We start from the raw sequence: 17,261 nt of genomic DNA, 5'->3' as shown, positions 1-17,261 counted from the left end.
ACATTTTTTTATATGAAATTACTGAAGTCATAGGCTCAAATCTGTGGAAAGTCACAGTGTCTGATGTCTTAGTATATTTTCTGTAACACATCCAAAACAATATCCTATGCATTTGGAGACAGATCCTTCTAGCTAGGTGTGCTCTTGCCTTCTGTTAGTGTCATTCATGGCAGTATGCACTTTTTACCTCCGCACATACCACAGCTGCCTGTATAGGTACCAAAGATATTTTCATGTCTGGCTCAGTGTACTTGCTATGCATCTCTGCCTTCTGATTTTGCCACAGAGGACAGTGCTATCAGAGAAATTCATGTCGAAGACAGCTTAGGAAATGTGCATAGACAGGTGTTTGGGTGAATGCAAGACAAAAGAAATTCAGAAGTGATAGCAACTGGCCTGGATTTAGAATAACATGAAGCAAGGAAATTGTGCATGTGGAGAAATTTTTACCTCTTCTGCAGTTTTTAGAAATGGATATCCCACTTTACAGGTGATGTTGTGATTAGATTCACAACTATCTTTCTGTATATCCTAAAAAACAAGAAAGTGAAATTATAACCATGTGCAAACTCCTGAATTTTGATTAAGCATCAAGGGGCTATAAAACATATATAGCATTGTCATTTTTCATTATTAAAACATCATCAGAGTCAAAGCCTTAATTGATCTGTGACAGAATCAGGAGGACAAGTTCTGCAAAACAATTTCCACAAAGGAACATCTGCATAAATTATTTTCCATTATTGAACTATAGTACTTATTATATAAAAGCTGGACATTACCCAAACTAGTCATGGGGTCTAATAGATCAACACGGATATAAGTACACAGGTTTTACACATAGTTTTGTAAATGTATTCTGAACTTAGCAATAAAAACATCATTCAGCTGTCAGCTGCCTTCTCTCAGTGTGCAACATCTGGATTGCTGACTGAAAACAAACCTCTCAAATGATTTCCACCTGAGCTATGGTGAATTCATAGCTTCTACTGAGGAATGCAGAAGCAGATAGCTTGAAGATGCTATCTGAAGCTGTGATAAGGCAGGCAGTAATTATGCCTCCCTACCAAGACAGTGCAAAAGGAGAATTCTGGAGGCACAGGAGCCATTCTGATGAATAATGAGGCATTTCTGGATCTAGAGAGAGAGGTAGAGATGATTCATGATTCTGACGTTCATCTGATATGCAGCCACTTACTGTCTAAGTGGCATTGTGAAATGTGTCAGTCATTAACAGAGGTTTATGCCGTAGTCAGGTCAAAATAAATGCATTTTTTTAGAGGTATAAGCAAGGATAGCACTCTACATGAATCTGTTACAATCAACTGAGATGGTGTCAGAACAGTGAAATGAAGTCTTGATACAAAGAATTCCTCAGATCTCCCTAGCGATAAGTTATGAGAAACGTGTAAAATTCCTACCTCAATGCCAGCAAAAATAATATTTGGAGAATACTGGACCAAAGCTCTGGTATTATAGGCACTGTCTTTTTTATTCTTGATGGAGAGCTGGATGGTGAACTTATCATTGCGTGACTTTACAATGAATGGAGAAGAGCTGTAAAATAATGTATGATTGTTAGACATGTTAAATTTTGGATATGTTCTTAAAAATAGAAAGGAACATCTTTCAGTGTCCAGACTCTTATTGTTTTCGATTTGAAAATTATACCACAACTTTATTTTACCAGACTAAAGATATCATAATTGACATACAAATTTTGTACAAATATCAAGCAATACAATAAACCCAGTGTAGTTACCTGTCTCCAGCTATGCTTGCTTTTACATTCAGAACAAGATCTGAAATGCATTTGTTTTTGGCTCCACAATCTTTTGTGAAAGGAATCTGCAACAATAGTATTTTTATTCTCAATTTTATTATATTATTAAAATTATATACTTGCATTTTATTTCCTTATCTAATTTTATATTAGGTCTTCTGTCTGACAGTCAAAGAAGTTAATCAGTTCAACATGCCAACATCCTGTAAAATATGCAGGTAAAACACAACTTTCCTACATATTCTGTTATAAGTGATTCATCCAGGTTAGAAGAAGAAACAATACTAAAAGCATGAATGACGCCAAGCACCACCAAAATATGTGACTAATATTCCCCTGCTCAATCTATGTTAAAAAAAAAAAAGAAAAAAAAAAGAAAAAAAAAGACAATAAAATTGCTTGTACTCTTCTATCTTCAGTTAAGTCTGGACAGCTATAAAACCACAGGCTGGTTCCAAAGCTCATTCACTCCTGAAGACTCATTTAGAGTAAACATCTTCTGGACAGGCTTAACAACCCTACCTCTTTAGTCAATTTGTGGACAATACTTTCAGGTCTTGTATGGGCTATGAATTTTATTTTAAATATTCTGCTTATTAATACAGAATCTTGCTGACTTACATATTCAGATATTGAATTTGGCAGATTGCTGTCAAGAACAGGTCCACTCTCTGGATCAGAAAAATTGAACTCCAGCAAAACCTTTACAGAGTCCTGAAAATCAGGTTTATCCTAGAACATAAAGAAAACAAACTTGCTGTTATGAACATTCACATTAACATCTAAGCCAGTAAAGGAAGATAAAAAAGCAAACCAAATGCTAAGGTAAAATATTTTTCAGTCACACTTCATACTTGCTAGAGAAGCATTTGAATGTTCGCAACACATTTAATGTACAAGCCAATCCTTATAAATACCTACTAATGTTTTTGTGTATCTCAGCTTGTTGTAAAAATGTCACATAGCCAGAGCATTTCCAACACAGTTGCATTAAAGAATATGTCAGAAATGTCAACTTGAACACTTTCCTTTTTAGTTGTGTTTAAAAAATCAGTAAGACAAACAGCAGTCATATCACGTTATGTGAAGTCAAACTGGGACCTGCTACTAGGAAACGTACTGCATATTCAAGAAAATGCTAGCCATCATTTATCATTAGTTTTGAATTATGATACAACTGTGAAGTTGCTACATGTTTTAAATCAGGGGAGCTTATAATATACACCTCTATTCACTCTGTGTATTAGTTATAACCTGAGCAATTTCACATCCATATTTGCTAATTACATTTCTACCTTTACAGTGAATTAGCATTCTCTATGACATACTTAATTTAGGAGTTTTTGATTACTTTTTTATTAGAAGAAATAGCAGCAATATGCAAATTAAAATTCTAGCCCACATACTCCTGCGGAGTTTTGAAAGCACCTGAACTATTAACAAGTTTAAGCTGCTTAATTCAACTAAATATGTTATGCTTTTTCTTAAGACATACCCATAACAGAGACAAAGTTAAATAGACCACATACAAAAATAAATAGTTCATTTATTTATATACATATATAAAAATGTATACATATATACATACATATGTATATATACATATATATATGTATACATGTATATAAATACATATATATTTATATATTATAATATATTTATTATAAATATATATTATAAATGTTATATATTATAAATATGTATTTATATGTATATAAATTATGTATATAAATTCATTATATACATGAATATATTTATATATTCATATATAAATATTATATTATATATTCATTATATATATTATATATAATGATATAATTATATATAATATTATATATTATATATATTAATATATATTAATATATATTATATAATTATATATACTACATATATTCATTATATATAATATATATATTATATTAATGTATATACATATTTATATGTATATAAATACATATATACGTATATATATGTATATAAAGAATAAATATATAAATAGTAAATGCATTTTATGTATACTTTTAAGATTAATTTTGGATGCTGAATTTTTTTTGCAATTAACTGATACATTTGGATCATTACAATATCAACTTGAGAAAAATATAGCCACTTTAAATGATTTACTTGCCAACATGTAGAAGTTATGTTTAATACATTCTGACCCTTTGATAGTTATATTTTTTTGCATTTTCCTCTCATGGGTTTCTGTGAACAAGCTTCGAGATATTTGTCTTTGTGAGTCAAGAATAATCCAATACTGCAGATCTGCAAAGGAAGTTGAGAATTAATATTCAGCAAAATTTTACCTCTACACATTCTTTATTTCCCAGTATCATAAATATGCTTTGAATAGTAAATTTAAAAGAGAGTTGCATTTCATTTTGTGGGAAATAAATTATTGTGAGCATAGTAGCTTTATAATGGAACGATTCCGTAACTCAGTGCTTGTCTACTTACTTGATTCAAATATATCTTCCTTTGATTTTAGTCTGGTCTTAAAACAAATTGTGGCATTTATACATATTGTTTTTCTTTTATTTATCTGACAGTTTTGCTGTTGGATATTGATGCTTTTGGGTATAAACTGCATGGAAACATTTACTTCAGCCACATCACGAGACCTTAACAAACACACACATACACAAAAAAAAGAGACAAAGCACCTTGAAAATAATAGCAGCAACTTTTAAAACTTATATTAATGAACTAATAAAATTTGCAACATTGAACATTAAAATACACATATATCACAATCTAAACAATTAATTAACTATACACTCTCTACATAGTACCAGTAAATAATATATTAAGGAGAAAGTAGTCAAAGGGCTTCTCCTGAGTGCTCTGTGTGTTTCAGAATACATAACAGATGAAAGGAAAGATTTTAAAATCATTTAAGCAACACTCTTTTCAAAAGAGACTGAAGACCCATACCCATTCTCAAGTGCAATGACAGATGAACAAGTTATTACACAAGAGCTAGAGGGTAGAGTGTCATGTTAGGGTGTGTGTTGAGAAATGGGCTGAGGAATTTGCTTCACCTTTAACTCCCCTTTACCCCCATCCCCTGCAACACCTCTACCTTTGCTTTCAGCCAGTTCCTTTTTGGCTTGAAGACACCAGCCTCAAGTATGTCAGTGTACTAAATTAGGAAAAAATGTAGCTGGCAGAATAGCTTTCTTCAGATGTGTGATCTAAACATGACAGTGAAGGAGCAGATGAGTCCCGCTCCCAGAAAATGTAGGGACAGGGGCAAGTGTATGGTATTGTGCTGCTGGGAGGGAAAATTCAGGAGCTGCGGCCACCAGCCAGCAGAATGCAGGCCCTGGGAACAGCAGTGCTTGAGCAGCATGGACAACCCTCACTTTTGCCCTTATGCCCTTACTCTTGCTTCTCATGGTCATCTCTTGCTGGAAGGGCTCAGCTTTTCCTCTTCCTGGGTCACTTTAAATGGCAAAAGCTTTGATGCAGCTGCATCAAAGGCTGAGGAACAGGTCAAAGTTAAAGAAACAAATAAGGAAAATAAAGGGTGGGAGTGGATGGGTGACCTTTGTTCCAGTTAGATGAGATCCTGGGCTATCTCATTGCACGGCTGCACAAACATTTGGAAGGAGAGCAGAAAGCAGTGGGACTGCTTAGCCAGCACTGGTCTGGGTCAAAGAGAAAGCCAAACTTTTCTGTATAAAGAAGAATGCCTATGGCCAATGGCAAATATGAAGCAACAGAGATTAATTTAAGCTTGTATCAAAGAATTTTAATCCAAATAATTTTACCTCACACTTACTATGGTTAGATAGCTTAATGTCTTGCTAAGCCCTGCAGACCTGACCACGGAGCTTTTAAGCACCCTGGACTCTACAACTCACCGAGAAAAAGAGGAATTTCTGTGGCATCCTTACTCATCAGAAACATATTTTAAAGAATTTATGTCTTTGGAACAGAGACTTTTGATGCTCACATGCAAACTTGGGAATTCAATCCAATGCTAACAGGCCAATAAATTATAATAATATAGAGAACCAAAAGCTACTGTAAGCATTATAGGCCAAGTTTGAAGTGAAAAAGATTCTTTTGCTAATATCAAGATTTAAAACAGATCAGATATCCATTGAATCAAATGGTAACAAACTTACAGAAAATAAGTTCTCCCTGGACAAATCTTTAAAGTCTTTAATGTGAATATTGGGCATTTTGTGTACCGAAGAAGAGATGGGTTACAAAGGATTCCCAGCTTTTATAAAAATACAAAGAGAACTTAACTGTCATTATCCTAAGTAAAAGCTTTATAATGTCACCAAAATTAAGAACAGAAAATATAAATCAGGAAATATTATGAAATCACAGTCCAGCTTCTGATTTATTTATTTATTTATTTATTTTTCTGGGGAAATGTGTCCCATAGCTCTTCAAATGCTGAAGTTAGTAATACTGAGTATCCTTCCTAATCATTGTACAGTTTCAGATCCTGATCCTACAAAGACTTTGATGCATTCTCTTCTATACTGAGAGCCGCCCTACTAATTTTGCAGACCATCTGGGCAAGACAATGCAACAGGCAAAAAGGTAAAGGAGGGAAGGAGTGTAACACAGCACAACAGAATGTATTTAAAGATTATTAATAGTTTCTGTGACATTCTTCTATGTTAGGCTGTAAGAGCTAGAAATCAGTAAAACAAAATCAGAAAAATGACTTTGCTAAGGAGTCCTCTGTAAGCTGTGAAATGAGAGAAATTCTCCAAAAATCTCAAGTTTTTAGCTGAATTTTTTTATGTCCTAATTTTGTTTCCATTTTTGCTAAAAAGTGAGTAGGTCAAATAAGTCTTCTCAATGACCGCTTTACATTTGAAGCTGTCCATCATACTGGTAATAAAACAATATACAATATAGTGTATAAAAGAGATTTTTTTTTCTTTTTTCTTTTTCTTTTTTTAATTATTATTTCATTTTACTTACTGCCATGAGTGGAATCAGTTTCTATTTTGAATATGATGTAGCAGGACAGGGTCTTCATACTTGCCTAACAAGGTTTCTAAAACATTCCTATATTTATTACTACTATCTATAAACTTTTATATTTCCTCCAGAGAGACATGAAAATATGAAGATTTATAGCCAAAGTATGAGATGAAACTTGTTGAAACTTGCATTCTCACAACAGTTGAAGCTGTAGTGCATGTAAGCTACATAGATACCACAAGACAAATTATTCTCTAGCCTGACAGCTGCTGTGAGCATCCTTACCAGAAGAGGGCAGCCCCGCCAAGGCCTCCAATAGTGACATCAATCAGCCCATCATTGTTTAAATCCATTTCTCCGTGCACAGACTGGCCAAAAAATTTAACCGTCTCCCCATCTCCACCTGATGCAATACGCTGTGAAAAGCATTAGGAGGTTTATTCAGTGCATACTGATGCATTTTATAAGAATATCCAAGATGCATTTGTTGGCAGTTGGATGGCTTTTAAACTTTAAATCTTTTAAATTTTCTTTACAATACTCCTAAAAAGGTTACCATGGTAACACTTATAAACACACTATACATTTTCAGAATTACAGAATACAGAATATTTCAGAGGGTTTCTAACAAAAACATGCAAATATATTTTCTAGCAATACTACAGTCAAATTTGGTTAAATCAGACAGTTTAAAAGTATGTAACATTTTAAAACAGAAGCTCTTATGACAGGTGAAGTCATAATTTGATTCTGCATTGCAAAGACATGCAGAAATGGAATTATGCTGCATATTATAGCACTTCATACCTGTGTATATTTTTTATTGATTGTGTTGCCACGGCCATGATAAATATAAACAGCTCCCCGATGATCATCCTCTAAAGGAGATCCTATTACAATGTCATTATATCCATCAAGGTTGAGGTCCTTCACTGCAGCAATCGCAGTCCCAAAGCGTGCACCACAAGGCTCATTCTTAAGAACTTTGCAGGTGTCATGTTTTAACGGCGAACAGCATGTTTGCTTTACAGGTTCAAGACTCATCTGATATTCAAACTTTGTCTGTGAAGGAACAGATTTAGAGTTTGTGGATTTACATGAGCTATGCAGGTTTTCCAGAGCTATGCAGGTTTTTAAGAGCTCTTGTACAGAAGACAAACTGGTGAGAATTAAACAATTACATCCTATTCATAATGAATGAGAGCACAGCAGAAACTGATCCTATAACTATGCTATTTTTAAGCAGTGTTTGTGAAAGACCCTCACTCCCTCTCCTTCTCCATCTAGATCCTCAAATATATGTTATGCTTGTTCTTATGCAAAAGTTATGTGTTTACTGGAAAAGCATAGTTTTATAACAATATTTGGATGTTATTATAAGTAAACTACTTCATTTTTAAGATAGCATAAAGATTTCTTCCAAAGGCAGTCTTTAATTTGAGAAGTAAGCCAAGTTTCTGATGAATTACAGATGGCAATACTGCTATTCCAGAACAAATGATTTGTCTTACATAGACTGAATTCTATCTTCAGCACACACATACTGCATGCTCACATATGTACTCTTCTGGTGACCTGTGTCTAGTGTGCATGAATCTTAAACCAAAACCACACAAATAGTATGACATGTAATCCATCTTTCCAAGAGATTCCCCAGGAACTACATATTTGAGAGTAGTAGCAGCAAGCAGTTGCTGCACCTCCTTTTTTTTGGAGATGGATAAAAATAGTAACAGGAAAAACAAATTTCAAACCCTCGATTAGAGGACAGTGAATTCTTGTTTTCTTGCCAAATCTATTCACCCACCATCAATTTGTTGTTAGCAACATGCATGTAGAAACTGGAAGAGTTCCTTGTCACACAGATCCAGCCTCTTCAGACCCTTTTCCTGCCATAGTATGTTAGGAGATCATTGTTTTTAGGACCTACTGTGATAACTGTTATAACAATATACAATGATGCTGGACCAAAAGAAAAGAAAAAAGATGAAAAAAATAAAAAGTATATACCGACATTGCGATGGAGGGATTTATCAAATTAAGAAAATAAACTGTATCTGATGTACTGCTTAATCTAGCTGTGACATACTTAAAAGCTCTTGAATGTATGGGGTTTATTTCTGGGTTGGTAATTTAACCATAAAAACATTGAAACACATAGTTTTAAGATAGATGAGTCCCCCCACTATTCTCTAGTATGCAACAGCAGGAAGAAAATATGATAGAAAATTAATGTTATAATTTTTCCAGATTATGGAAATTATAATGTTACAAAAATTCCATATTGCACTTTAGAGGATATAGTGCTTATCTGTATAAAATACTCTATTAGAAAAAAGGTGAGAAGAAAGTTTTCAAAAAATATACTGTCATACTCTCAGTTGTCAAAAAAATGTTTCTCTGTTTTCAACTGATCATCTCCAACTCAGATTATCATATTACATTAAAATAAGGATATGAAGAAAGAAGGGAGCACATTCTGTTTCTGTTCAATAAACATTATCCTTACCTTGTTCAGAGCATACACATACACTTTCCCCTGCTCCTCTTTTTCAGTTCCCATATACATAGGAGCTCCAACAAGAAGAAGGTCTGTAAAAGAGTCCTTGTTGATGTCAACTGTGGTAATAACACCCCCAAAGTATGAGCCAATCTGCAGAAAAATAGAAGGTATAAATCAGATGCAGAGTCAGTAGCATGATGCAACAACTCCTTACTGAGAGACCTGTTTTACAACTGTTTTACAGTTGATTACAACAATGACAAATATTACTATTATGCAGAAGTTTTCTTTGCTACCTAGAAGATCCTTCTGGTCAGCACGTTTTTGAAGCTTATTTCTGCTTTAGGGTTCATTGTAAGACATTTATTTATTTATTTATTTATTTATTTATTTATTTATTTATTTATTTATTTAAGGGTGGTCCATCCAACTTCCAACTTTGTTGGATCTGAAAAGTACAAAAGGGGCCTCTTATCTGCTAAGGAGATTGGAACCTCTCAGATGAGACAGCTCTTTAAGAGATGTGTCTTGGGGCAGTTAGTCCCAACAGTAATAAATAGAAAGAGAAAAATCAATGGTCATAGGCTCATGAGGGGAAAAAGGTAGGATGATAAATAAAAGTTCTTAGCTAGTACAGGCACTATCCAAAATTCATAGGTTGCTACTGAATGAAGAGGAACAAGATTTACACAAAGAGCTAGATTCACTCATAGTTTACGCACAAGCTGTGTAATTCATCTGACATTTATTTTAGAGCTAAGCTCGACACCCTTGACTTCCTTTACACTTAACAAGAAAAGCAGTCCTTTCTCGTGCTGGATGCATCTTATTCAACAGAAAATGCTTCAGGTAGGACAAATCACTCAAACCTTAAAAATGCCTTCTTTCCTTCATTGACTCTAAAAGCGTCCAAGATTGATTAGCGGAGCTGCAAACACCAACTACTGAAGTTGAGTATTAGGTAACCTGAGTTGTTCTGAACGAAGCTTGTACTGCAGCCTGAAGACACTGGAGTAGGAAGGTCTTTCAACTTGTTTGTGCATTGTATTATACTACCACCTTTTATTATGTAGTTACATGATAGTATTTTCCTTCAGGAGCAGCTGCTACTGAATGTAATGAGCAGCTGTTCAATATTTTATGGTATCCCAGATGATGCCCACTCACAGAACCCTGCTTATCACACCTGTTTCTTGCCAATAGTGTACTGTTTTCATGCAGCAGACAGAAAACTGCCAGTGCAGAGATGGCTACAACCACTTTGACATCTGTGAAGACTTACCCCAAATAGAGAAGATTTCCAGTGTTCTCTAACAAGCCTACTTTCTATTACATATTACACCACAGCATTCACCTAACTTTTAGTTCTGATCTTGTAACCTTTCTGATTACAACTTACAGTTTTATTTTCTTTTTTTGATACAGAGTTTTGTCATTTAAATCACTATTTCTATGTCTCATGCCATATTCCTCTCACATGTAAATCATAAATGCATACTTACTTGTTCTCCTTTTAACCTCTGAAGTACTTGCACCTCTTTTCCCTCCATTTTATAAATGATAACTTGGCCAGTGTGATTGTATCGTGGCTGTCCTGTTATATACAGCACACCTCCAGGTGTCAATGCTGAATTCACAGTATAGCCTAGGAAGCAGAAAGAATTCAAGATGTAGTACATACCGAATGCATCAGGAATAACTGCTGTGATTCAGAACCTTTTTAAGGCAAGATTCTGCAAACAGATATTTACACTTAATTGTGCTAGAGAACAATAGCAGAGTAAAAGAAAATACACTGGATGGGTATTTGCCTACAGGTTCACAGTCATGAGCATCAGTGTGTCATTAAACCTGTTCACAGGCTGGTGAGTCTAAACTGAAGAATTTTTTATAATGTTCGCTTTGCTATTGTTGCATAGTTGTAAGAAAATGATGGCACAGACTAAATAACAGGTGAATAGCTGGGTGAAAAGAACAGTTGTCACTGGCTCACTGCCAAACTGATGCTGTGATTCTGGAGGCATTTTGAACCTAGCTCTGTTGAATATTAACAACAATAAAACAACTTGAGCAGAAAAAGACTTATAAAATTTGCAGATAAATAAAAATTGCAGCAGGGTTGCAAGTATTGTGGAGAATAGTGTCTAAATTTGAAGTGACCAAATTGGACATAAAAAAAAAACAGTTAATAGAGTCTGTAAAGAAGGGAAAAATGTACTTAGGGAAAAAGATTACATGATTCTAGTGTTGACTCCTCATCACTGAGATATGTATTACATGAGAGGAGGTAACAGAGAGCAAGCAGAGACAGGAATGAGCAAGGCCATTGAGATGGTTTTTGGTTGAAAAGGCTCAGAGGAAAAGAAGAGCTTGCCAATATGTAAAACATTATATAAAAAGGATGGCGGTAAACTCTTGTTCTTGTCCACCAAGTGTAAGAAGATAGCTTAATTTTAAGCAAATAAGATTTAGATTCAATTCAATATTGTATCAAAATTTTTAAGTATGAAGGCAGAGAAAAATTTGAAAATGGTGCTAGGGGAATCTTTGAAATCTCTGAACAGATTAGACATCTCTATTGGAAAAAGTCTAGATATGCTTAGGGCTGCAAGTGTTTGGACTACTTTTTGATGGTAGAAGTAGTGATTAAAAAAAAAAAATCATACAAAAGACACATCCATAAATTATACATTCTCTCAGGCTCCTAGATATACATATATAAATATTTCCTTATATATTGCATATATAAGGAAATACTCTGTAAGAGAATCCTTATGAATGAGATTTTATAGAACACTTGTAGCATTTATCAATAAATATTACAAGATGGACTAATTCTCTTACCTAGATAGGCTGCAAGAGGTTCATTTTTTTCTGAAAATCTGTCACGAAAAGTGTCATTAGTTGGTATTGAAATACCACTATCCTTCACCATGAGCACCGTACCATTCCAGTCATATGCTCCAACTGCCCCAAGCATGATCCAATCCTTTTGCAGAGAAAAACAAAAGCCTTTTCTTTATGTGGATCTTCTTCAGAAATTCATTGATCATGACGCCCACATTTAGGTAATGCTTTCTGTATACTTACATGATTCAGCCCTGATTTTCTTACTAGATTATGGGCCCCACACAATCACAGTATTTGTTAAAAATGCAAAATTAGAGAAAACAAAACAAAATCAGGAGCCGTTCAGGAAAAGTATCTACTCATGAAACATAGCTCATACAACTTTAGCCCACCGAGACACACAGCACAGAGAGGTGAAGGAGATTTAGCAAAGGTAATCAGAGAATACCACACCTAAATAGAGTCCACAGATAAACTTTCAGAAAGTTAAACCATTCTATGTTGAACCTGTGACTATCTGAAAAGTGCTTTTTGTCAATGACAAAAGCTTTGCTGACCTTTCTTGCCTGAAGGGATGAATGTAGTCTTCTGGATAAAAGAGACACCAGATGCCCTGAGTCTGTAAAGGTAGCAAGGTCTGAGGACCAACTTCTTTAGTGAGGTTTTGATGACTATAGGTCAGTTCTTTGGTAACTTCAAGCATATGCTCTACCAAATAGATAACCTTATAAATCTTTCTTGGGTTGACTAACACCTGCTTCTAATGTATAGTATATCATCTGAAGTATAGTATACAATTTTATAGTGCAGAGAGTGAAAATGGACGGAGAGTATTTCTGCAAGTAAGTATGTTAAATTTCAATGAAGGGTATTTATTATTTGTTTTACCAGTGATATGCTGAGCCATATGCAGCCATACTGAAAGTTTTCCTATGTATGTCAGTTTGTCTTGGACTGCTCAGAGTCTGCTCAGTTCAGTTACTTTCCTACTGTGGCCTTTTCAACTGTTACTACTTTTTCACATCTTTAAAACTTAACTCTTCCCGGTTCCTTTGATCTTATGATAAGATTCTATTTCAATTGCGTACACTGAGTCTACCCTCATATTGGCTACTATTGATTAAAAAAAAAAAAAAAGTTGCAGGGAGTCATTTTCTGCTAATAAATATTCCCAGGGATTTTTGCAACCCAGTTTAATGAGTTCACTCCCTGAGAATTCATGTATTCGATGTATTAACAGAACTAAGAATATGCTGTGTTACTGGTAATGGAGATAATATCCATTACAATTACAAAAATAAAATATATGTACAGAGTAAAACCACCACAATCCCTTACATGTATATCTTCTTGTCTACATTTCACCAATGCAATACAAAAACAATTTATGTATTAGTATTTATAGAAAACAGTTTTATAGTTAAAATATTATAGAATATTTCTCTGATAGAAAAATGCTATGGGAGTGTTAAATTTATAGCTCATGTGAAGATGGTACTTATTTTCTTATGCATTCATTGTTTATAATCATTCTTTAAGTACATTTTACAAAATGCTAGATTACAGGAAACTCCAAAATATCTATCAGCAAACAAGTAACAGGACTGTACAACGAATTCTAAATACTTGTTCCAAATTCATGCTATCAGCAAAAGAAGTCTACTTTGCAAAAGTACTTTTATTTTCAAACAGCTTATTTACCTGAGAATAATGAGCACTGAAACCAGCTTGAGACATTTCCATTTCAAATGAGGCTGCTTGCTGGTCTTTTGTTGCTATTAAACAGAAAAAAAAAAAAAAGTTTTAAAATAAATGAGTTTTAATCTGAAAAAATCTGAATAGTGTAATGAAAATGCTCAAATGATGGTGAAAGGTAACACCATTAATATATCTTGCCATAGATTTTGATAATAAATACAGAAATTAAGATCTGTGTTAGATACTACCATTAAGTAGGAGAAAACGTTTCCATTTTAAGATCATGTCTCAGAACTTTTCCAAGAAATATTTCTGGGCTAAAACTGACCAGATTTGACCTCAGGCTGATGGTAAATATGTTTGGAATGTTTGATTAATATGGTTAAGCCATTTTCCACTTGAGCTAAGTGAACAATGAAACACCATCCATGTAGCCCTGGCCTTGTATTCAAGCAACTAAGAATTTGTAGGCAGCTGGTAGAACTTTAAATGAAAAACACTTGATGTTTGTATGAACCTTTGTTAAAAACAACATAGGAAAATCTCAGCCATCCAAGATTCATAAGCCTCAGAGAAGGACTTGGGAACTGCAATCCTTCCCAGAAACTTACATGAAAATCTTTCTGATTTTCTGAATAGAAAAGGTATCAGGTGATTTAGTACTACTGTCAGTATCTTTTTCAGGTAGTCATATGCTACTTATTAAACTCTGGTGGGCCTTCATAAAGCTTTGCTCTCAGTTACATGGGAAATATCAGAGAAGAGAAAAGTCTGACTTCTCTACTTCGAAGCAACACTCAGTGACTATTTTCCCACTGTAAGCACCACAGATCAGGTAACTATATTCTGCATATTGATTCCTCTGCGAGAGCATGACATAGTAACAGGCAGCAGATAGGATCTATGAAATCTGTTCTGAGACTTCCACAGGAAGAGTACACAATTTTCTACCAGATGAGTGCAGAGGCGAATCTCAAACAATGTGACTGAAACTAAAGCAAGCCATGGCTACATGAATTTCTGGCATCAGGACCATTAAACAATACTGAACTTCTGCTACTCGGCAACTAAACCACTGAGGTTGTTCACTTGGACATGATGCCTGTGCTAATTGTCAGGATTTATGACCAGCCGTGGGAAGCAGACATGATCTCAAACACAAAATGTTTGACACACAAACATAGGCCATCATGTTTCACAAGATGTGAAATATAGCTCCTCTGCTATGTCTGAAAAAATATGGTTTCTTTTAAGCATAAAACCCTTAAGTTGCCCATTTGCTGATAAACAATATTTTTTAGTGGCAGCATTAATCACACAATAAAAGATGCTCCTTAATGAGCTGAGAAAGGCAGGACTCTCACAGTTTCAGGCAGAGTACAATGCCAGTATTGTCAGTATGTGCAGTTCTGAACGCTGCTTAGATAATGGCCCCCAGTCTAACTTTCCATTAAGTTTCAAACTGCCAAGCATTCTACAAAAGATATTTTGTGAAAAAACATGTGCCTGCCTACAGATTGGATGAAACATAAAAATGCTGTTAAATCCAGAAGTCCATGCCATGAGACACAGAAGCATGTGAAAATGATTATGTGTAAAAATCGACTGGCTGTCAAATGTAGGTTTTTGTTGGATTTCATTTTTCAACTCTCAATTTTCCTTTGCATTTTTTTAAGGCAAAAACCAAAAACAAAACAAGAAATCTAGAGGGCAAACAAAATAAAATGTACTATTATACTAGTAGGAGACTTAAAACACATTCAAATACAGAATTGTAAGAATCAAGTTTCCTGTGACCCCCACGTTATGTACAGAAATTTTGTATGGAAATTACAGAAACATTGTATGGGGTTAATTTAACTTTCAATAATGCTCAAATCCAATAAACTAGTTTGTCACAAGAAAGCTGTGTGGGACAAGAAACCATGGCTAAAGAGTCAAAAGAAATGGACTTATTCACCATCCTCTAGCTCTAGGGACTTTAACTTTCTGGACATGTTCTGGAAATACAGTACAGCCCTGAGGAAGCAGTCTAGGAGGTTCCTGGAGTGCATGGAAGACAGCTTGCTGACTCAGCTGGTTAGTGAGCCTACTGGAGGGGGAGCTCCGCTAGACCTGCTGTTCACGAACAGAGAAGGACTGGTGGGAGATGTGGCGGCAGGGAGTTGTCTTGGGCAGAGTGACCATGAAATTGTAGAGTTCTCTATTCTTTGTGAAGTCAGGAGGGGGTCAGTAAAACTGCTACATTGTACTTCCTGAGGGCAGACTTTGAACCGTTCAGGACACTGGTAGGGAGGGTCCCTTGGGAGTCAGCCCTGAAGGGCAGAGAAGTCCAGAAAGGCTGGAGCTCCTCAGGAAGGAAGTCTAAAAGATGCCAGAGCAGGCTGTCCCCGTGTGCCATAAGATGAGCTGGTGGGGAGAAGACCAGCATAGCTAAACAGGGAACTTTTCCTGAGTGACCAGAAGAAAAAGAGAGTTTATGACCAGTGGAAGAAGGAGCAAGTAACTTGGAGACAGTACAAGGAAGTTGCCAGTGTATGCAGAGAAGAAATGAGGAAGGCCAAAGCCCAGTATGAGCTCAACCTGGCTGCCATGGTTAAGGATTAAAAAAAAAAGTTTTTATAAATATATTAACAGCAAAAGGAGGGCCAAGGAGAATCTCCGTCCTTTACTGGACACGGGGGAACATGGCTACTGAGGATAAGGAAAAGGGTGAGATTCTCAATGCCTTTTTTACATCTGTCTTTACTAGCCAGGCCACTTATACTTGGAGTACTCTGCCTCCCAACCTGGAAGTCTGGGACAGGAAGCAGAAGAACTAGACAGACTAGGACGAGATGGAATGGCCTCAAGTTGCTCCAGGGGAGGTTCAGGTTGGAAATGAGGAGATATTTCTTTTCAGAAAGAGCAGTCAGGCATTGGAATGGGTTGTTCAGGGAGGTGGTGGCATCACTGTCCCTGGGGGTCTTCCAGGAAAGGTTGGACCTGGTGTTTAGAGACATGGTGTAGTGGTAGGGTGATGGTTGGATCAGATGATCTTGAAGGTCTTTTCCAACCTTAATGATTATATAATTCATCAGAACAATTCAGCCTTGCTGTGCTTTGCCATAAAGCTAATACCATATTTCAGTTTTCATTCTGACTTTGCTTGTGACCAGATTATGCTGTTTCTGAAGCTTCCACAGGTGTAGGAGAGGGCATAATTTCTTGTCTCAAATTACAAATGTCTTAAATAGAAATCTTGGCACAGACTGAAGTCCTAGTGAAGATGTAGAAACCAAGAATCATTTGGGTGTGCTGAAATTACTTAGCTCAACTCTCACTGTGTAGATGAACATAATTTTTTGTTTGCTTGTTTTGGATATTTATATTTTGTAATAGTATTGAATCTATCTAAAAATAAAATTTGAAAGTAAAGCATGAATCAAGGCACAAATATCCAAATGGTTTATGTTAAAATTTTATGTTAAA

The 17,261-nt window shown here is 35.2% G+C and overlaps 1 protein-coding gene across 2 annotated transcripts in view; it reads right to left on the bottom strand.

Moving 5' to 3' along the window:
- Positions 1-17,261, bottom strand: part of ITGA1 (integrin subunit alpha 1) — a 74,392-nt gene that overhangs the window by 10,433 nt on the left and 46,698 nt on the right. For both annotated transcript variants that reach the window (XM_068667818.1, XM_068667819.1), the window contains exons 10-21: positions 13,794-13,867; positions 12,087-12,231; positions 10,745-10,887; positions 9,249-9,392; positions 7,547-7,801; positions 7,025-7,155; positions 4,241-4,404; positions 3,912-4,048; positions 2,405-2,515; positions 1,763-1,848; positions 1,422-1,557; positions 451-531 (exon numbers count right to left, since the gene is read on the bottom strand). In XM_068667818.1, the coding sequence (XP_068523919.1) occupies positions 451-531; positions 1,422-1,557; positions 1,763-1,848; positions 2,405-2,515; positions 3,912-4,048; positions 4,241-4,404; positions 7,025-7,155; positions 7,547-7,801; positions 9,249-9,392; positions 10,745-10,887; positions 12,087-12,231; positions 13,794-13,867 (1,607 nt within the window). The remainder of the gene's footprint in view (positions 1-450; positions 532-1,421; positions 1,558-1,762; positions 1,849-2,404; positions 2,516-3,911; positions 4,049-4,240; positions 4,405-7,024; positions 7,156-7,546; positions 7,802-9,248; positions 9,393-10,744; positions 10,888-12,086; positions 12,232-13,793; positions 13,868-17,261) is intronic.

Source organism: Anas acuta, chromosome Z (genome assembly GCF_963932015.1).
Source record: "Anas acuta chromosome Z, bAnaAcu1.1, whole genome shotgun sequence".
In the NCBI taxonomy this organism is placed as follows: Eukaryota; Metazoa; Chordata; class Aves; order Anseriformes; family Anatidae; genus Anas; species Anas acuta.
The sequence above is the reverse complement of the archived record's forward strand: the minus strand, read 5'-3'. Positions and strand labels throughout refer to the sequence as shown.